Raw genomic sequence first — 22278 nt, 5'->3', positions numbered from 1 at the left:
CCATGCTCAGAAATCGCTCCTGGCAGGCTCAGGGGACCATATGGGATGTCAGGATTCGAACCAATGACCTTCTGCATGAAAGGCTAATGCCTTACCTCCATGCTATCTCTCTGGCCCCAGTCTTTAAAATATTTAATAGAGCCACACCCCACAGCCACCTCCATGCCTGCACAGAGGCCAGCACCATAGCCTCAATTTATTCACAAAAGAAATGTAAACCAAGCCATGAAAAATTATGGCTACACCAGCCTTGCAGCTGGGAAACTGGGAGACTTTCTGGAGGAGGGGTAGGCCAAGTTCCCACCTAGCGGAAGCCTCAACTGTTGGACCCACTACCCTCAATTGCCACCAGGCCAGAGGCCCAACCTCACAGGTTTACTACTGATCTCTGTAGAGAGGCCTAAACAACCAAATCTCCAGATATCCTGATATTTATACTGAGATGTTCAGGACCTTGTTGGAGTGTGGACAGCCCCCCATCCCTACCCTTTTTGTTCTTCCAGAAGCCATGGAAGCCACACCCTTGCCTCACAGCCATGCCCCACACAGCCACAGAACCTGGAATTTCCTTGAATGTTCTATGCGGCTGCACAACACCTCCAGAATTTTCAATACTGACACCCCTGTAGGAACACACAGGGTTAAATGTCAAAAGTTAGATGTTAAAGTAGTATAGAAAGCCATCTCAGATTATCAAACCAAACCAATAACAGAATGATCAATCAGCAGCAAATTTTAGTAAACCATGACAGTGACTTAATGACCCCATGTAAGGTATAAAAATTTCACAAATATTCTTTTGCTCTAGTTTCCCCCCATAATTCCATTACCACTCAAGCAATATAAAATAAATTATACTGTACTTGCGAAGAGGGCAGTTTGAGGTTGCCTGGGAATCTGGAGTGATGGTGGAGGGAATTTAAACAGGTGGTGAGATTGATGTTGGAACATGGAGTGGCAGAAACAAATGTGTTATGAGGGACTATGTAAACCACATTGAATAAAATAATAAAATTTTTCAAAAAATATTTTTACTTTTTTTTTTTTTTTTTGGTTTTTGGGCCACACCCGGTGACGCTCAGGGATTACTCCTGGCTATGCGCTCAGAGGTCACTCCTGGCTTGGGGGACCATATGGGACGCCGGGGGATCGAACCGCGGTCCGTCCTAGGCTAGCGCAGGCAAGGCAGGCACCTTATCTCCAGCGCCACCGCCCGGCCCCAAAAAATATTTTTAAGTAAAGCTTTCTTTAGAAATGTTACTGTTTAATTTTAATTAAGAATTTCATTTCATTTCATTTCATTTTGGGGCCCTCCCAAGCACTGCTCAGGAATCCAGCGTCACTCTCACAAATTTTCAGCCCACTAGACTGACTGGTTCAGTGCTCAAAGGCCACCTGAGCAACCATGTTCTTTCTGGAGTCTCCAAGGTCATACCATGATCCTCAGGCCATGCAGTCCTGAAGAGTAGACTCAGTTCCCTGGGCATGCATGACTACTGAGCTGTTCTTATCCCTTTATTATTTACTTCATTATAACATTTTTGGCAAGTTATTGGCTTTTTTTTTTTTTTTGGAGGGGGGCATATTCAGCAGCATTCAGGGGTTACTCCTGGTTCTGTGGTTACTCCTGGTTCTGTGCTCAGAAATCTCTCCTGGCAGGCTTGGGGGAGCCTATGGGATGCTGGGTATTGGAACCGTGTCTGCCACAGGTTGTCAGCATGCAAGACAGACGCCCTACCGCTGTGCTATCTTATCTCTCCAGATCCTGATCATAGAATTCTTAACTGCCTTTGCACAGTTTTTTTTTGTCTTGCAGTCCGAACTGAGCTTAACTCAGCTTGCTTTTTCTTCTTCCTGTGCTTTGCTGTAGTATCCAAATAGATGATTTTTTTCTTGTTCGTTTGTTTTTGGAGCATATCTAACAGTCCTCAGGGACTTTTTCTGGCTTGTGCTCAGGAGTAACAAGTGACAGTGCTCAGGGGACCATATGTGGTGCTAGAAATTTGAACCGGGATCAGCCGGATGCAGGGCAAAAATGAGCTGCATATTTAGTACAGAATTTAATCTGTACTATTACTTCAGCTCTAGAAGGATTTTACTTTTAGTAAAGAAACATGTTTTCCCTCAAAAATCTTAACTTTATCTTTCAGAAATTTCAATTTATTTGTTGTCTTAGTTTTTGTTATTTCCCATTATTCCACATAAACATTTATTTAAAATCATACCTTTTTTAAAAGTAGGTTTAATTCATATATAGTGCTTATGAAAATTTTAGCTTTATGAGATAGATACATCTGATACTACATAACTAATCCATTTGAAGTATAGAATTTCACAGTACTTAGCATATTTATAGAGGAGCTCAAGTGTCACTACGGTCATATCACAATCTGTCTTAGTATATTTTTATCTACCTTGCTACAAGTCCTATGTCTTTTGCTTTAATTCCTCATTCGTTTTCATATCTTTTTTGTTTTTGTCTTTTTGGGTCACACCTGGCAGTGCTCAGGGGTTACTCCTGGCTCTACGCTCAGGAATCGCTCCTGGCAGGCTTCGGGGACCATATGGGATGCTGGATTCGAATCACCAGCCTTCTGCATGCAAGGCAAATGCCTTACCTCCATGCTATCTCTCCGGCCCCTCGTTCTCATATCTTGCAACTACTAATGGCTTAATGTGTTGACAAAATTGAGTCTGTAAATTTTACATTTTATATAAATGAATTATATAGAATATGTAAACTGTTTTGGTAAACGTATTTTTTTTTTTTTTTTTTGGTTTTTGGGCCACACCCTGTGACGCTCAGGGGTTACTCCTGGCTATGCGCTCAGAAGTTGCTCCTGGCTTCTTGGGGGACCTTATGGGACACCGGGGGATCGAACCGCAGTCCGTCCTAGGCTAGCGCAGGCAAGGCAGGCACCTTACCTCCAGCGCCACCGCCCGGCCCCTGGTAAACGTATTTTTAAGGTTTTATCTGTATAATAACATTGATTCTTTTTTTCTCATTTAAATTAAATTTATTTTTTTATTTTTTAAATTTTATTTTATGTATTTATTTTAATAAATTATCTTATTTAAACACCTTGATTACAAATATAATTGTAGTTGTATGATCACAGTCATGTAAAGAACACCCCCCTTCACCAGTGCAGGATTCCCACCACCAATTTCCCATATCTACCTACTCCCCCACCCCACCCACATCTGTACTCGAGACAGGCTTTCTTTTTCCCTCATTCATTCACATTGTTATGATAGTTTTCAGTGTAGTTATTTCTCTAACTGTACTTATCACTCTATGTGGTGAGCTTCATGTCATTAGCTGCACCTACATGGGAAGATGGGGGGAAATAAGGGTTGGGACTGAGGCAGTAAAATATTAGAAATGAGATTTGTAGGGCAGTATCAAGGTCACAATACAAGATGGATGTTATGGATATATAAAATATATGCATATAATACTATCAATAGGAAAACAAGGAGAAAAAAATTTCCAGTGACTGTCCCAACATAAACCAGTGCCAGAACAGCCCGCCCTCCTCCCAAAGCACATTCCCATTAGTGTAGGGAGAGGCAGGGGGAAAGCCTGTTGACCCCTATAGAGTCCACCTAGACCGGCACCCAGGGAAGGCCTAAAGTCCAAGGGAGAAAAAAGGGGACGGCTGGGGGCCTGCCAAGCCTCCCAGCACTCCCCAAGCTAGGGAGAAGGGCTCCGGTATGGGGACTCCCCAAACCCCATACCTGGCAAGAGCTGGTCTCCAGAATCAAAACATTGATAATTTTTTGTTTGTTTTTTTGGGTCACACCCAACAGTGCTCAGAAACCACTCCTGGCCGGCTGGGGGGACCATATGGGATACCAGGATTCGAACCACCTTTAGTCCTGGGTCGGCCACTTGCAAGGCAAATTCCCTACCGCTGTGCTATCTCTCTGGCCTGATAATTTTTGTTTGTTTGTTTTTGGCTCACACTCCTGGCTCTACACTCAGAAATCGCTCCTGGTAGGCTCAGGGGACCATATGGGATGCCAGGATTCAAACCATCGACCTTCTGCATAAAAGGCAAACACCTTACCTCCATGCTATGTCTCTGGTCCCAGGAGAGAATCCTATTTAATTAAACCTGAACTTAAAATTTTTATAGTAAGCCGATTGTCCTTTAGGGAAATTGGCAAATTATGTAGATAAGAATATTTTAGAATATTCTTAAATTTACTCTTCTGATTATAACTTGGAAAGAAAAATTGAACTACCTAAAACTTAACATTGAGAGGGAGATAGAGATAAATTGAACTATTAAAACTTAACACTGAGGGGGGGGGGAGAGGGAGAGAGAGGGAGAGAAGAGAAACCTAGGTCTTCTACATCAGGAGGCAGGATATGTACTTTTCCCCCCAAATGGCATCTCCAAGCCTACAATTCTTATATATGTTTAAGTTTTTGAGTTATCTTTTTTCAGTCATGATAATTAAAATGCATAAAAAGGGCTACTTTTTTAATCAAACTACTTGATTTCAAATATGTTTCCTTAATTTGGTGCTGGAGTTAATACATATTTTGTTTTGTTTTGTTTGTTTGTTTGTTTGTTTGTTTGTTTGTGGGCTACCCGGCATTTCTCAGGGGTTATTCCTGGCTCTGAACTCAGAAATTGCTATTGGCAGGCTCGGGACCATATGAGATGCCTGGGATTGAACTCGGGCATCCCAGGTCATCCTCAGGCAACACAAATGCCCTACCACTGTGCTATCACTGGAGTTAATACATCTTTATGTGATTCTTTGGGGAGAAAATTTGGGAAGTTTGAACTTGGTTCTTCTGGGCGTATGCTCATATTACTTTTTTTCTTTGCTGATTTAGGTTAATATTTTGCTGTAATAAAAATTATAGCTGTGAATTTGACAGTGTGCTGAGTGAGTTCTGTGAGTTCTCCCAGTAATTTGTCAATTCTTGTGTGGTCTTAGGAACGTCAAACATAGTATCATGTTTAGGAACTTTCTAGAGAGAAACTTAGGAAGATTATAGTTCTCATCCTATACTGCTGTTTTACTGACATTGTGTGGTTGCTTTCTCTGTTGTTAACGAATTTAAGGGCTAAAACTCTGGGCTTGTACAAAGGATGCTTGCGCTCTATTGCTAACTATTCCTAGCCCTGAATAACAATTTTAAACTCCTATAATCTGGATAACTTGAAGAGTTTTTTATATATATATATAATATATATATATGTATATATGTGTGTATATGTATATATATATATATATATTGGGGTCACACGCATTGGTGCTCAGGGGTTACTCCTGGTCTGCACTCAGAAATTGCTCCTGGCAGGCATGGGGGAGCGGTTTGTGCATATGGGATGCTGGGATTCAAATCACTGTCAGGCCTGAGTTGATGGTGTGCAAGGCAAAATGCTCTACTGCTCTAATGCTGCTGTGCTATCTCTCCGGCCCCATATTTATTATATTTTTGAAGGGATAGTAAAGTAAGGAAACTGCCAACTTGATTTATTATTATTGAATTTGGAAATCAGTTAAAACTTTTTTTTTTGATTGTTTTTGTTTGTAAGCCACACCTGACGGTGGTTCACATCTCACTACTGGCTCTGTGCTCAGGGATCCCTCCTGATGGGGCTTAGGTGGCCATATGACCTCCAGGGAAAGGAGAGAATCAGATCCTTGTGCATGATACTATCATTCCAGCCACTAAAAGAATTTTTAATAGCCATATTTTAAGGAACATTTCTGTTAGGTTGAAACTCTTACCTCTTTGTATATTGCATGTTAGAGTTGTAGTTAAACCCTGAAATCCCAAATGTGTGTGTATGTGAGCCTTGAAAAATTTTTTTCTGGGGAAGGGATGCTGTTGTTTCAATTATTTGCCCCATAACTGTATGATTCTTGTGTTGTTTACTTTAGATAGTTCATTTTGACACTTAGATAAACAGAAGCCAAATACACACACATACTCAGAATTAGTCCCTGAACTTTGTTCCAGGGTAAAGATAAAGGCATTTAGACTTCTCTAGTACAGATAAATATAATACAGCTACTGAAAAATATGACATATGATTTGAATTGTTTAGATCAGAGGCTCTCAAATAGCTGGCCTACTGCCCCTTTTCAGAAAAAAATAAAGCTCAACATCCCCTTGGAAGTCTTCTTTCTTTAAAGGAGCAAATAGAAAGTGATCTCCACATTTGCCCTCAATGCTAGCACATTCCCCTCCTGTATTCTAGTGTCCTCATCCTGGTCTTCCTTGTTCTAACCCACCCAAGGCAGGGCAGGCATTGCTGTACTGGGAAAACACTGGTTTGGGTAGACACTGGTGTTCTTTCTGTTTGTTTTTGTTTTGGGGCCATACCTAGCAATGTTTACTCCTGGCTCTACATTTAGAAATCATTGCTAGCAGCACTCCAGTTCCATATAGGTTGCTGGGGATCGAACCCTAGTCAACTGCATGTAAGATAAATGTCTTATCTCTTGAGTGGGAAAGGCTAGAGAGAAAACTCTCCTGCTCCATAGATACTGGTGTTCTTTTTTTATTTTATTAAAACACTTCATTTATTTATTTATTATTTAAATATTTTTGTTTTGTTTTTTGGGTCACACCCAGCAGTGCTCAGGGGTTATTCCTGGCTCCATGCTCAGAAATTGCTCCTGGCAGACTGGGGGATATATATCCCATATAGTATATGGGATGCCTGGATTCGAATGACTGTCCTTCAGCGTCTAAGGCAAATGCTCTACTACTGCGCTATCTCTCTGGCCTCCTATTATTTAATTTTGTTTGTCTCTTTAGGCCACACCCGGTAACACTCAGGGGCTACTCCTGGCTATGCGCTCAGAAATCGCTCCTGGCTTAGGGGATCATATGGGACACTGGGGGATCCAACTGCTGCCCGTCCTAGGCTAGCGCGGCCAGGGCAGATGCCTTACCGCTTGCACCACCGCTCTGGCCCCTGGTGTTCTTTTCGTTGTTGTTTTTTGTTTTTGGGCCACACTTGGCGGTGCTCACGGGTTACTCCTAGCTCTATGCTCAAAAATTACTCCTGGCAGGCTCGGGAACCATATGGGATGCCAAGAATCGAACCCGAATTAGTCCCGGGTCAACTGAATGCAAAGCAAACTCCTTACCACTGTGCTATCTCTCTGGCCCTGATACTGGTGCTCTTTTTATTGTTTATTTGTTTATTTATTTATTTATTTATTTTGTTTTTGGGTCACTCTTGGCGGCGCTCAGGGGTTACTCCTGACCATATGGAATGCCAGGATTCAAACCACTGTCCTTCTGCATGCAAGGCAAACGCCTTAGCTCCATGCTATCTCTCCAGCCCCAGATACTGGTGTTCTTAAAGAAAAAATTCTGCCTATGAAACTCAAGGGAAATTTTGTATTTATTCATAGAACCTACTTTTAAAATCTTCCTTCCTTCCTTCCTTCCTTCCTTCCTTCCTTCCTTCCTTCCTTCCTTCCTTCCTTCCTTCCTTCCTTCCTTCCTTCCTTCCTTCCTTCCTTCCTTCCTTCCTTCCTTCCTTCCCTCCCTCCCTCCCTCCCTCCCTCCCTCCCTCCCTCCCTCCCTCCCTCCCTCCCTCCCTCCCTCCCTCCTTCCCTCCCTCCGTTTCTTCCTCCCTCCCTCCCTTTCTTCCTCCCTCCCTCCCTCCTTCCCTCCTTCCTTCCTTTCTTCCTTTCTTCCTTCTTTCTCTCTCACCCTCCCTCCTCTCCCTCCCTTTCTTCTTTTCTTCTTTTATTTGATCAAAACCTTTGTGATTTACAAAGTCCTTCATAGTTGAATTTCAGACGTACAGTGAATCAGGGCCAATACCACCACTCTGTTGCCTCCCTGCACCAATGTTCCCGGAGTACATCCTATACCACCACCCTTTGTCCCCTGGACTGCCAGTATAACAGACCCATCTTAAGTTTAGATTGTTATAGTTTGGGTCTCTTGATTCTATTGTTGTTGACCTTGGTTTGGATATTTAATTTTGTCCTTTTTTATTTCCATAAATGAACCTGAGACAACTTGCCCCTGGCCCCATCCTTATTTTTCTTCCTTCTTAATTTTATAGATGCAGAAATATGAAGTAAAACAGAGTAATTCTGTGAAAAAGGCAGGAGCAATTTCTCAAAGATTCTTAAAGGAAGGGGTGGCAGCTTTTTGCATAGGTGCAACAAAAGTTGGGGAAAATAGAAAGAAAAAAAAAAACCTTTGGTCTAAAAGTAGGGTGTCCCTACTCATTAAGCATCCTGCCAGAAGACCAACTACAGGCTCCAGGCATACTAAGTTGTCTAACCCCGAAGTCTTTCTTTATGGTCCCAGAAAAAGTTCTCCTCAGTCACAGTTGTTATAGTTAGGGTTCTGTAATTAGAGATCTTGGTTTTTGCACAGATCCTATGTTGAAATCAGGGTATCACAAAGTTTTTTTCTGGTTTCATCTCACTGTTAGGTGGCAAGACAGGGAAATTCACCCTGAAAGTAAATTGTTGTTTCCAGGCCGTCAGGGTGTCATATGAACCAACCTGGAGCAACCTGCATCATTAGGTCTGTCCCCCAGTAGAAGTTCTATTCCTGGTGCTGGTGCAGAAAACCATGCAGGTTCCAAAGACGAGATCCAAAGTTTGGGGGTGAATAGCCAACGTCCAACCGACTGATGCCTAAGTCAAGTTACTGTGACAAATGTTTGGGGTGAAAGGTCCCTTGCAATAAAAAACTAAATGTTAGATAAAATACTATCTAATATTAGATAAAATATTATCTATTAGGTAAGAACTTTTTATATGTAAAATTTCCCCATTTTAATTTGCCTATGCATAAAGAAACAATGCTACAGGATATGATTGGTGCATATGGGGGTAAATATAACAAGCTAAGCAATCCCTATAACTTGTTTCTAACATAAACTCGAACCCCAATAGAAACTTATTTACTAAACAAATCCCAAAAAAGGGTGGGGAAAGCTGCATCTACATAAGGAAATACACAATAACAATTAAATACATATCCCCTTTAAATCTTTTGAGATAGTCGGGGGTGTGTGAGTGATAAAATCCTGAGCACAGCTTCATGGTCTTGTGGAGTCTGAAAAGCCACTTGCAGCAGTCACAGGTCAGAAAAGAATTATAGATTAGACCCAAGAGGCTGTGACTTAGACATCTCTTATTATTTATCTTGTTTTAATTTTTTCTTCTAAAATTTTTATTATAGGAATTGGAGAGATAATACAGCTGGCAAAGTGCTTTCTTTGTACATAGCTGCCCTGGGTTTGATCTCTGACATCTCATAGGTCCCCTGAACCCTGCCAGAGTGATTCCTTAAGCACAGAACCCCTTAGCCCTACTAGCTGTTAAGTTACCATATATTCAAGTATAAGTCGACCCCCTAATTTTACCCTAAAAACTGGGAAAACTTAGTGACTCGAGTATAAGCTGCGGTGGCAAATGCAGTAGCCACTGGTAAATTTTAAAAATAAAAATATATATTCAAACAATTACAATAATTGATGAATCAGTATGTTTTTTATATTTTTTAATATAATGTTTTTAATAGAATAATAGAATGTTTTTTAATATTTATTGCTAAAGAAAAACTGTAAACTAACAACAATAACTTTAAATAAAGTGCAGATAAACCGCAGCTTAACAGGTAATCAAACTAAATCACAAAGGTTAAAATCCTTCAAAACTGGATTCCTCCTCAGCATCTGTATGTCCAAACAGAGCTTCAGCTTTATCTGATGTGAGGGTATCAGCATAGACATTGTCAGCATCACTGAGTTCACAGATTTCACCATCACTGCTGTCGGTCTCATACAAAGTGCAGAATATTGTGGGTCAAATAGTTCAGTGGCATACAGTTCAGTTCACCCACCTACCTCTCCAAAATCAAATAACCTATACAACCAAGTATAATCTCAGTTTGGGTTTTCGGCACAAATTTTGTGCCGGAAAAACTCAGCTTATACTTAAGTATATACGGTATAAGAAAAATAGTTCCTCATTTGCATTAACCTTATTTTAATTGCATAATATTCAAATAGTGGATAGCTATATTTGGCTACTATAGAACAGTGCAGATATAAAATATTTTTACTTGTATAAGATTCTATTAAATAGAGTGGATGTGATATTAACATAGGCAGTATTTGGAGACCTTTTAAGATTGTTTGAATCAAAGGGAAGGTTTTTGTACTATTTTAGTTTTGATTGAGACAAGGCTGGGATTGCTTCTAACTTGGAATCTGCTTGGCTTATTTTTTACTATTACTGAAAAACTGAGATCTTTAGAAACATAAGCAAACCTTTTTGTTAAATTCTTCCATACCTTCTTCCTTTCCTGCAAAAAAAATCTTGTAGAATAAGACTTTAATTCAGAATGGCAAAACATAACTTTTTTGTCTGTCTGTTTGTTTGTTTTTTTGGGTCATACCCAGCACCGCTCAGGGGTTACTCCTGGTTCTACGCTCAGAAATCGCTCCTGGCAGGCTCAGGGACCATATGGGATGCTGGGACTTGAACCATTGTCCTTCTGCATGCAAGGCAAACGCCTTACCTTCATGCTATCTCTCTGGCCCTGGCAAAACATAACTTTTTTTTTTTTTTTTTGGTTTTTGGGCCACATCCAGCGTTGCTCAGGGGTTACTCCTGGCTGTCTGCTCAGAAATAGCTCCTGGCAGGCACCGGGGACCATATGGGACACCGGGATTTCATATGGGACACCAGGATTCGAACCAACCACCTTTGGTCCTGGATCGGCTTGCTTGCAAGGCAAACGCTGCTGTGCTATCTCTCTGGGCCCTTCATAACTTAAGTTTTATTTTTATAAGTGAATAGTAGCTGGAGAGGTAGTAGTACAGGGGGTATGGTGCTTAACCTTGCATCTAAATAAACCCTGAGCTCTAAATAAACCACTCTTCTGCACCCCCCCCCCCCAAATGCTTGAATTCTTTTCAGCTTTTTTGGTAAGCACACCCAGCAGTGCCCACTTGTTGCTCAGAGGGTCATGTGGGGTGCCAGGAATTGAACCTGGGTCAACCGCATTCAAGGCAAGCACCATTTCTACCTAATGTAGTCTCTCCAGCTCCACTATGAGCTTTAATTTTATAAAACAGTTCCAAATCTATGTAATTATGTTTTTTTTTGAAGATGAATTTTTGCTTCATCTATAAAATAGATTTAAAAAAAATAACTTGTTTTTTTTTTTCTATGAAGGGCTTCTGTTAGAATTTGGCCTATGCTCTATTCTTTCAAACTTTCCTCTTTATTTTTATTTATTTTATATTTGTGAGCTTAACAGATAGTCCAAATCAGTGGTCCTCAAACTATGGCCCGCGGGCACATACTGTATTTGTATCTGTTTTGTTTCTTCATTGCAAAATAAGATATATGCAGTGTGCATAAAAATTCGTTCCTAAGTTTTGTTTTTACTATAGTCAGACCCTCCAATGGTCTGAGGGACAGTGAACTGGCCCCCTGTTTAAAAAGTTTGAGGACAGTGTCCAAATAAACGAAAAGATTGTTAAATGATAAAAATCTTTTTTTTGTTTTTTTGGGCCATACCCGTTTGATGCTCAGGGGTTACTCCTGGCTAAGCACTCAGAAATTGCCCTTGGCTTGGGGGGACCATATGGGACGCCGGGGGATCGAACCATGGTCCTTCCTTGGCTAGCGCTTGTGAGGCAGACACCTTAACTCTAATGCCACCTCGCCGGCCCCAATAAAAATCATTTTTTATACCTCTCTCTACATTACTTTTTTGGGCCACATCTGGTGGCACTCGGGTTACTACTGGCTCTGCACTTAGAAATCACTCCTGGCAGGCTTGGGAACTACATGGGATGCTGGGGATTGGACACAGGTCAGCCGTATGCAAAGTAACACCTTACTCTCTGTGTTATCGCTCCAGTCCCCATGCTGCATTCCCAAGACAGGAAAAGTGTAGGCTGTACTCAACAAATTGAGAAATTAAGATATTGGATTGGGAAATTACTGTTAGATATTCATTGTTTTTTGTTTGTTTGTTTGTTTGTTTGTTGGGCCACACCCGGCGGTGCTCAGGGTTTACTTCTGGCTATCTGCTCAGAAGTAGCTCCTGGCAGGCACGGGGGTGGCGGGGGTGGGATGGGGGGTGGGGGTGGTCCATATGGAACACCGGGATTCAAACCAATCACCTTTGGTCCTGGATCGGCTGCTTGCAAGGCAAACGCCGCTGTGCTATCTCTCCGGGCCCAGATATTATTCATTGTTTTTATATTGTCAGTCAAAATATTTTTTTCCCCTCCTTTTGCTTTTGAGTCATTTCTTTTGATTCTATGGGAAACATGTGATGCCAAGGGCCTGATAGGCTAACTGAAGAATTTGAATTGAATTCTTGGAGCTTGAGGAACCTGACAGATTTTGTTGGGGACAGGGGTGGCTCCCATCTGGATATATTTAGCACTTAGTTCTAGTTCTGGACTTAGGGATCATTCCTGGCAGGCTTGGGGGACACATGGGTTGCCAGGGATCAAACCCTGGTTGGCTGCTTGCAAAGTAAACAAACACTCTATACTTTGTATTTATCACTCTGGTCAGGAGCTAACTGGCTTTAAAGTATAATCAACTGTCTTTTGTAAAAATGCTTCTCAGCATTTGGATGAGGCTATTTCTGGTTTTATGTGGTTATGTTGATCAGAATAGTCTCATTTTGAGGCTAGAGTGGTGGTAACTACAGCAGATAGGGTGTCAATCCAGGTTCAATTCCAGCACTACATTCCTTAATCCGGAGTGTAGAGTCAGGAGTAAGCCCTGAGCACAGACTAATATGGCCCAACCTCCACTAAAAAAAAAAAAAAAAAACAAAATGGTTTCAATGTTGATTATAAACAAAGCTCACAAGCTCTATTGGGAGTGGCCCCCAGGTCCTAAGCATCTGTGCATCCTATTAAAAAATATATAGGACCAGACAAATCTCAGTGGTAGAATACCACTGTAGTTTGGCCCCTATTATTGCATGTTCCCTTGACACTCAGGTATGGTTCCCAAACCTAAATTAAATTAAATTTATATATATATATACACATATATATATATATTTGTTTGTTTGTTTGTTTGGGGGCCATATCTGGTAGTGTTCAAGACTTTATTCCTGGTTCTGCACTCGGTTTACTCCTGGCAGGCTCAGGAGACCATAATGTTGCTGGGGATCAGACCATAATGTTGCGTGCAAGACAAACGCTCTACCCACTCTGCTATAGCACCAATTTCAGCTTTAAGTTTAAAATAGTTTAAGTCAAGTCTTTTATTTATTTATTTATTCATTTATTTTTAGTAATTATTGTTTGTTTTTGACCTTTTCACATAGAAGTGAAGAATAAAGTACTCTAGGATTGGATTTTCCATTCGATAATATCCTGTTTGCCTATCCCAAGTCTTTGGAGATGCTTTCCATTGTAATATGACAGGTCCTTGTGTCTAAATACATTTGTGTTCACGGTTGTTGACATAATTCTTTCTGGGAGTTTAATCTCTAGTAGATTCTGAAACATTATTCTTATAAGTCATTTCCAGAAATAAGCAGCTCCTGAACTAAATCATATAAAATAATGATACACATTCAAAATGAGAAAATAAGCCAGAAGCTCATGAAGAATATATTAACAAAAGACATTAGGAAAGTCTACTTTAAAAGACGAAAAGTTTACGGAAGCAGTAGGATGGACCCCAGTTTGATTCCTGACATCCCATATGGTCCCCCGAACCTGCCAGGAGTGATTTCTGAGCTCAGAAAGTTGCTCAGGAGTAACCTGAGTTCTACCAGGTGTGACCCCCCCTCAAAAATTAGACATTACAGATTAAGCAGTAGGACTTGAGAGACAGTATATCAGGTAGGGTGCTTGTATGCAACCAACCCAGGTTTGAACCAAGGCTTCCCATGAGCACTGTTGAGCAAATCCTGAGTGCAGAACCAGGAGTGGCCTAGGTCCTAGGTGTGGCATCACTAGGTGTGGCCTCCTAGGTGTGGGGGGCGATTGAATGGAGATAGAACAGTGGTTGAGGCAGTTGCCTTGCAAGTAATCAGCCCTGGTTCAATCCAGCAGAGCCTATGGTCCCTGCAAACACAGCCAGAAGTAAGCAGAAAGCCAAGAATAAGCCCTGAGTACAGTCCAAAAACAAATTATTAAATAAAAATGATTAGTTGTTGTTCTACTTAACTTCTTTGCTATTCTTGGCAATGTTGATAAATATTTAATAAATTATACAGAAAATTCAATTAAAATTAGATAAATTGATTTCATGTGTGGACATAAAGTTCTCTTTAGTATACTATATGGTTTTTGAGCATTTCTTGTGGCTATTAGAGATTTTTAATGATTAAAGACTTTTTTTTTTTTTTGGTTTTTGGGCCACACCCGGCGGTGCTCAGGGGTTACTCCTGGCTGTCTGCTCAGAAATAGCTCCTGGCAGGCACGGGGGACCATATGGGACACCGGGATTCGAACCAACCACCTTAGGTCCTGGATCAGCTGCTTGCAAGGCAAACACCGCTGTACTATCTCTCCGGACCTGATTAAAGACTTTTAAGAACAAATTTATTAAGATAGGATGAATACATCTTGAAGTTTACTTATTTTAAGAGAACAGTATTTTATTTGAAAATTTGTAGAGTTCTGCATCCATTAGCACAGCTTAACTGTAGAACATTTATAAAGAAAGGACACTTCTACCCAGTTGTATTTATTCCATATCCTACTTAACTATGGCCCCTGATGTATATTTTTTCTATAACAGGTTATAAATATAATAAGAATACTGTAGTATTTTCCAGAAATGACTAAGCCCTCTTGATTTGTTAAACTTTCTTGTTTGGAAGTTTTGATGATTTACAATATACTTATTTGAACACTGCAGTTAATGAAAAAATGGTGAGAATAGTCTATGTAAAGGGAATTGCTTTTGGAAAAATTTTTTTCTTATTGCTTGGAGGTTATAAATAATGAAAAGAAAAAACTTATTGAAAATATAAAATTTTAGATTTGTTCAAGTCTTATTTATTTAGTCAGTAATTTTGTAGGGAAATTTATGGTACCTTTCTTTTTTGTTATTAGCATTTTTTAAATTTTTTATTTTTAATTATGAGAACAAAGATGCAAAGAAAGAGGACAAGGTAAAGTTACAGTGGAAGGACAATCACCCATAAACAGAATTCTCAGTAGTCCCATTGCTGATATATTAACTTTGAACTTTCAGCCAAAGAACATTAAGAAAAATAAAACAGAACCCGTGTACAATTACTTTGTCCCTCAAGTCCCCAGATTGTAGTATATAATATTTCTTAGCAGCACACAAAGCAATCTAAAGGCATAAAACTATGTAACTCCTTAAACATTGAAGGCAAAGTACATTTTTACATTTCCATGCACATGCATATTAGTTTAAGTTAACCTCAAAAGTTTAAGTGGGTTGTTTTTCTTAAGGATTAGAGTCAAAGGAGCACAGTAAAAATGGTGTTAGAGTGGCAATTATTGTTTGCATAGGCCCACACAATATGAGAAACATGGAAAGGAAAAGCCTTGGCTTAAATACAAGGAGACCCTACCCCTGAAGTTTCCTGGCAAAAGACCAACTCTAGGCTCCAGGCAAACTAGTTTGTCCAATCCAGGTCATTGTCTGTAGTGCCAATACACTTTTATTTTTCACAGTCTCTGTTGTTGGTATCATGTTTATGTATTAAAGATCCTGGAATCTGTATATCCTATATTGCAGTCAGGATAGTGCAGAGTATCCTCTTGTTTCACCTCACAATTAAAGGGCAATGCAGAGAACCCTGTCCTGTAAGCAGGTCATTGTTGTTGTCAAGTCTTCTGAGTGTTAAGGGAAGTCTCTTTTGAGCAGGTCGATGTCAGAGCTGTGATAGTGTCTTCCCTGGTAGAGGATTGCTTCGAGGTGTTGTTATAAAAAACCTTGGATGTTTCGTAGATAGCTTCCCTGGTTCAGGGGTGAATGGAGGATGCCCATTCTTCTGAGGCCTGTGCCAGGTCATTATATCAATATTCAGGGTGTAAGGTCCCATTGCACTACAAGATTTGTGTGTTCCAATCTCTATTAGATAAGAACTTATTTGTATGTATAGTATTTTCCCATTTTAACGTGCCTATGAAACCAGGAACAATGCCACGTGGTGTTATCAGTGCATATGGGGGCCATAAGAACAAGTCCAACAATCCCCATGACATGGTTCAATCATAAGCATTAAACTGAGGGACTCTTCCACCAAAATTCCTTATTGAACAGCTCACAAAGAGAAGACAAGATAGACAGTGGGTAGAGTTGTAACGGTAAAAGAATATATAGAAAGAGTTATAGCTGTTAAAGAAAATACACATAAAATATTCAAAAGACATATGTGTCCATTTTATGTCTTTTGAAATAGTTGGGGGTTGGTAAATCAAATGCACGACTTTGGTCTGTGATTAGAACTGTATAGTACTGAAGTTTAAAAGGGTAAATGTGAGGTACTGATGGTTAGGGGTGGGAGAGTTAAGGAGTAATAATGAGCTTTGTAGGGGTGAGCGAAACGGCAGAATATGTTGGGGCAGGAGGTCGGTCTTGGTGCCTAACAAATTAAAGAACTGAGGGTAAAGAGGGTTAATTAAGGGGAAGATAACGAATCGGGATTGGGAGATGAGGGAATAGAAAGGGCTCTGTGTGCAGGAGGGGAAATATATCAGAGGGGCTATATACATTGTATAGATGAATTGCTTATGGATTAGGCTTGGTAGTCACAGAGGACCACTGTATAGGAAGTTACATCTACATATACACTGATTTTAGAGACCTATTTGAATATTATCCTCCAAATCTAGGGAATTCCATTTGTTTTTCCCTAAACACAGTCGAGAAATAAGAATATTTTTGGGTGTTGTTAAAAAGAATATATGTCGCGTGGGTGCTTTTGAAAATGAATAACAGTAAGAAGAGAACTCCTCAATGAGGTCCAGTCTGGGGTGGTGGGGATCTCAGTCCCCTGGACTAAGTGGTCAGCCCAGGGGGCCTATGGCTAGCTGTCCTGCCCAGAGCCCCCAACATACCAGCTGAAGAGAAACAGAAGAAGTGGCATGTGGAGTCTTCCGGGTGCAGCCCTGCCTCTGTAGTTTGTGGATGCATAGAGAGGAATTTCTCTCCCCCTCTCCCCCCAGGGCTCGATTAACCAGGCGTGGCCCAGAAGACCCGTCTGGTGTGGGGGGATCTCAGTCCCCTGGACTAAGTGGTCAGCCCAGGGGGCCTATGGCTAGCTATCCTGCCCAGAGCCCCCAACATACCAGTCGAAGACACCCAGAAGTCCTGGCATGTTGAGTCTTCTGAGCCTAGCCCCTGCCTCTGTCTATGGTACCTTTCAATAAAACTAAAATTTTGCAAAAAAAAATGTATTACAGAGATTTTTTATTAATTTCTAATTCTTCTATTATTTTCTTTATTTTAGCTTCTCAAAATCAAGAACGGCTGTGCGCATTTAAAGACCCATATCAGCAAGACCTTGGTATTGGTGAGAGTCGAATTTCTCATGAAAATGGAACGGTATTATGCTCAAAAGGTAGCACGTGCTATGGCCTTTGGGAGAAATCAAAAGGGGACATAAATCTCGTAAAACAAGGCAAGTAATACTTTTCTAAATTGAAATAATCTTGTGTTTCAAACAATTAAGTATTTCCTTTTTTTTTTTCTTTTGGTTTTTGGGCCACACCCGGCAGTGTTCAGGGGTTACTCCTGGCTGTCTGCTCAGAAATAGCTCCTGGCAGGCATGGGGGACCATATGGGACACCGGGATTACACCGCTGTGCTACCTCTCCAGGCCCACAATTAACTATTTCTAAAAAGGACGTGCATACAGATAGGTTCCTGGCTTTCCCAGCATTGTGGGAGTCACCTTAAAGTAGTAGAACATGTGCCTAAAATAAGCAAGATTCTGAGTTTGATCTTTACTCAGGGCTACCTCCTTTCCCCAGCACTGCCACATGTGGTCTCAGGGCTCAGCTCAAAGCCCTAGACCACCTACCCTACATCTTGGTGAGTGGACCCTCAGCATTACTGGGGCAACTTCTAAAAAAAAAAAAAAAAAAAAAACTCTCCAACAAAAGAGTAAATTTAAAAGTCTATATTTATGTACACATTTTTCCATAGTCTCATCTTTATAAAGAATAATGGGTTATATATTTTAATGATACATTTGTTATTAGAGCAATAATATACCTTATTGTATAAAGTTTGCAAAAATACAGAAAATTAAGAAAGGCTATAATTACATAGCCTTAAAAACTAGAAAACACTATGTTCATTTCCTTGAGGTATTTATGTATCTCCATATTTATGTACTTTTTTCAAAATAAGGATTTATATAAACAAATTAATTCACCATTTTTCCTACTTTTAATTATATGGTACACATTTCCCCTTGTTTTTACATATTCTTTGGAAACATTTTTAACTTCGATACAATATTACACTGTATGCATGTATCACTTTACTTATACTTTATTCTTATCGAATACTGTTGTGTTGTTTACTCTAAGGTCTCCTAACTTACATCCATTAATATCCACTTGTAGGCTGTTGGTCTCATATTGGAGATCCCCAAGAGTGTCACTATGAAGAATGTGTAGTAACTACCACCCCTCCCTCAATTCAGAATGGGACATACCGTTTTTGTTGCTGTAGCACAGACTTATGTAATGTCAACTTTACTGAGAATTTTCCACCTCCAGATACAACACCACTCAGTGAGTAATTCAAATAAGTTTCCTTTGTAATTCCTACAATGTTCAGAAGGTGTCTGTACAGAAGGGGATAATACAGAGTTACCTGTTTATATGGGAGACACCCTAATATTTCTGTAATTTTGTATGATTTGAATCTTTTCCTCTTTTTTTCCTTTTTGTTGGTGCTCAGTGCCTCCAACGGTGCTTAGGGGGGGCCATATGGCCTAGAGATTGAACTGGTGTCAGGTGTGTGCAAGCACTAAACCCTGTGATAACTCTCTAGCCTATTTGAATCTTTAAAAAAAAGAATATATCTTTGCACTAATTGTATAAAAAAAATGAAGCAGAGCCCATTTAATAAAAAATAAAAAGTGAGATAGAAAAAAATAATCTTTTATAATGTCTATAATCATGCACAACTTTTGCTATCTTTAATGTTTCTTTCCATTCTTTAACATTGTTATATAGTTGTATTACATAAATGCATTTCATATCTCCTATTTGGTTTTCTATAATAAGTATATTCTAGATTATTACATGCTTGTATTACAGAGGTTAAACCTTTTTTTTTTTTTTTTTTTGGTTTTTGGGCCACACCCGGTAACGCTCAGGGGTTACTCCTGGCTATGCGCTCAGAAGTCGCTCCTGGCTTAGGGGACCGTATTGGATGTTGGGGGATCGAACCGGGGTCCGTACTAGGCTAGCACTGGCAAGGCAGACTGACACATTATCTCTAGTGCCAATGTGCCGGCCCCGAGGTTAAAAGTTTTAGATATATTAGATATTTATACACTTGGTTGTGGCACTTTTCAGTGCAGTGTATTAAATTATGATCCATTGATCAGAGAGCCTAGCTGTATTCCAGTATCAGAACTCTGTATATGTCCACAATAGTTCTTTAAGCTCTTCATTCATGGTTCATGTCTCTATTGATATTCTGTCTGGTTGATCTGTTTAGTGGTAAAAGTGGAGTGTCTCTAATTACCTTTTTATATTGAATACTATTTGATCTAATATATAAGTATGGCTTTCCCAACTCCCTTCCCTCTTCCATTAGCCTGTATGATTGTTTTCCATCTTTTCACTCTGAATCTGTATTTATCCTTTAGGTTTAGGTATGTTTCCTGTAGGCAGCTGATGGATAGATTTTCTTTCCTGATCTATTCAGCTACTCTCTGCCTCTATATACAGGGGTTTAGTCCATTGACATTGAAAGAGATTAATGATTTATAGGACGGTGTTACCATTTTTCTGTATGTATGTGTGGAATCTAGCAGTTGTTGCAAGAATCTCTTTATTATAGGTGGCCTTTCAGTAACTCTGGAGTGATTTAGTTATTGTAAATACTGCCAATTCTTACTTGTTTGAAAAGGTTCTTATCCCTTCCTCAAGTCTAAATGATAGCTTTGTAGGAGAGTGGTCTCTAGGCTGGACATTTTGTTTTTTTTTTTTTGTTTTTTTTTTTTTTTTTTTTACCACTTTGAATATGTCATTCCACTCTTTCCTGGCTTATAAGATATCATACAGAAGTATGTTGCTATTCTTTTTTTTTTTTTTTTTTGTCACAACTGGCAGCGCTCAGGGGTTACTCCTGGCTCTATGCTCAGAAATCACTCTTGGCAGGCTCGGGGGACCATATGGGATGCCGGGATTTGAACCACCGGCCTTCTGCATGCAAGGCAAATGCCTTACCTCCATGCTAGCTCTCTGGCCCCGTATGTTACTATTCTTATGTTTTTTTCCCTTATATTTGAGGGTTTTTTCCTTCTTGCTGCTTTCAGAAGAAATCTTTGTCTTTTGATTTTACCATTTTTATTACTGTATGTCTGGTGTTGTTTTGTTTGAGTTTATATTTTATAGTCTCTTCCATTTGTTTATTTCTCTTTTATTATTATTAATTATTTTGGTGTTTCTTTTTTAATTTGTTTTGTTTTGGGTTTGGAGGCCACACTCAGCAGCGCTCAGGAGTTATACTTGACTGTACTTAGGAATCACTCCAAGGAGGATATATTGGATATCGGGAATCTAACTAGGGGACCATATGGGATCTGAGTTGGCCACATGTAAGGCCAATGCCCTACCTCTGTATTATTACTCCAGCCCCTAAAAGATAGCCTTATTTTAAGTAAATGAATTTATATCTACAGAATTCTTTTACCTTATGACACCATTATATTATTCTATATGTTTGTAATTTCTCAGAGTTTTAATTATACATGTTGAATATATAATTGCAAGGTTTGGTTACTTATTTAGGACAATCTTTGGAATTGGAATAATTAATATTTCCTACAAAAAAGAAAACAGGTTAGCTGAGAAGCAGACAAAATCTGTCATTAAAATTAAATAAATTTTGAACTGGAGAGATAGCATGGAGGTAGGGCATTTGCCTTGCATGCAGAAGGACGGTGTTTCGAATCTCAGAATCCCATATGGTCCCCCAAGGCTGCCAGGAGTGACTTCTGAGCGTAGAGCCAGGAGTAACCCCTGAGCACTGCCAGGTGTGACCCAAAAACAAAAATAAAAAAAATTAAATTAATTTGGGCCAGAGCGGTGATGCAGGCAGTAGGACATTTGCCTTGCACTCACTAACCTAGGACGGACCAAAGTTTGATCCCCCGGTGTCCCATATGGTCTTCCAAGCCAGGGGAAATTTCTGAGTGCATAGCTAGGAGGAGTAATCCCTGAACGTCACTGGGTGTGGCCCACCCACCCCCAAATTAAATAAATTTAATTAATTTTGTTTACTGATGAAGTTTTTTTGGTGAAATTCACAAATGTAGAATACTCTTTTTGGGGAGGGGAACACCTTGACACTCAGGGGTTACTTCTGGCTATGCACTCAAGAAATTGCTCCTGGCTTGGGGGACCATATGGGATGCCAGGGGTTCGTCCTAGGTTAGCTGTGTGCAAGGCAAACGCCCTACCGCTGCGCCACCGCTCTAGCCCCTAGAATACTTAATTTTTAAATGTACATTATTGATTATATTATGGCTAGTGAGAAACAAAGACTGAATTGCATCTAGAGCTAGGCTTCTGAAATTATATTTTAATTTATGCCATGTTGTTAAGATTAGAAATTCCAATTTCAGTGCTTGGCAGCAAATGTTTTTATCTCACACTAAAAAAAGAAAGTTCGTGTTCAAAGCAACTGATATTGGCATAGCTCCATAGGTTGGTTTTTAGTTACTGTGAATTAATAATTGTTTCTTAAAAATTAGTTTTATGCTTTTGTTTTGACAGCATTAAGATGATAGAATAGACAGAAAACAGGAACTATAAATGGCTGTCTTTGCTTAATTAATTAATGATTAATACGATTGTTGAGTAAGGCTTGCAGAGCTTGCTTATTAGTTCTAAACTTATTTAGCTATTGCTTGTCTATAAAGTTTTGTAACATTTCTTTTAATTTCATTTCCTTCTGACCCATAGACTTTCCTTTAGTAGATCATCTGTTATTCTTGTGGGGTTCATTTATATGTGAGTTTTTGTTAGTTCTTGCTTTTCTTATTATTTTTTCCCCAATTTTCCTTCTTTAAAAAGGAAATTA

General features: G+C 39.7%; 1 protein-coding gene across 1 annotated transcript in view; it reads left to right on the top strand.

Annotated features, from left to right (window-relative positions):
* Positions 1–22278, top strand: part of BMPR2 (bone morphogenetic protein receptor type 2) — a 162731-nt gene that overhangs the window by 64084 nt on the left and 76369 nt on the right. The window contains exons 2-3 of the mRNA XM_049773176.1: positions 17456–17626; positions 18579–18749. Of these exons, the coding sequence (XP_049629133.1) occupies positions 17456–17626; positions 18579–18749 (342 nt within the window). The remainder of the gene's footprint in view (positions 1–17455; positions 17627–18578; positions 18750–22278) is intronic.

This window comes from Suncus etruscus, chromosome 5, assembly GCF_024139225.1.
Source record: "Suncus etruscus isolate mSunEtr1 chromosome 5, mSunEtr1.pri.cur, whole genome shotgun sequence".
Taxonomy (NCBI): Eukaryota; Metazoa; Chordata; class Mammalia; order Eulipotyphla; family Soricidae; genus Suncus; species Suncus etruscus.
The sequence above is the reverse complement of the archived record's forward strand: the minus strand, read 5'-3'. Positions and strand labels throughout refer to the sequence as shown.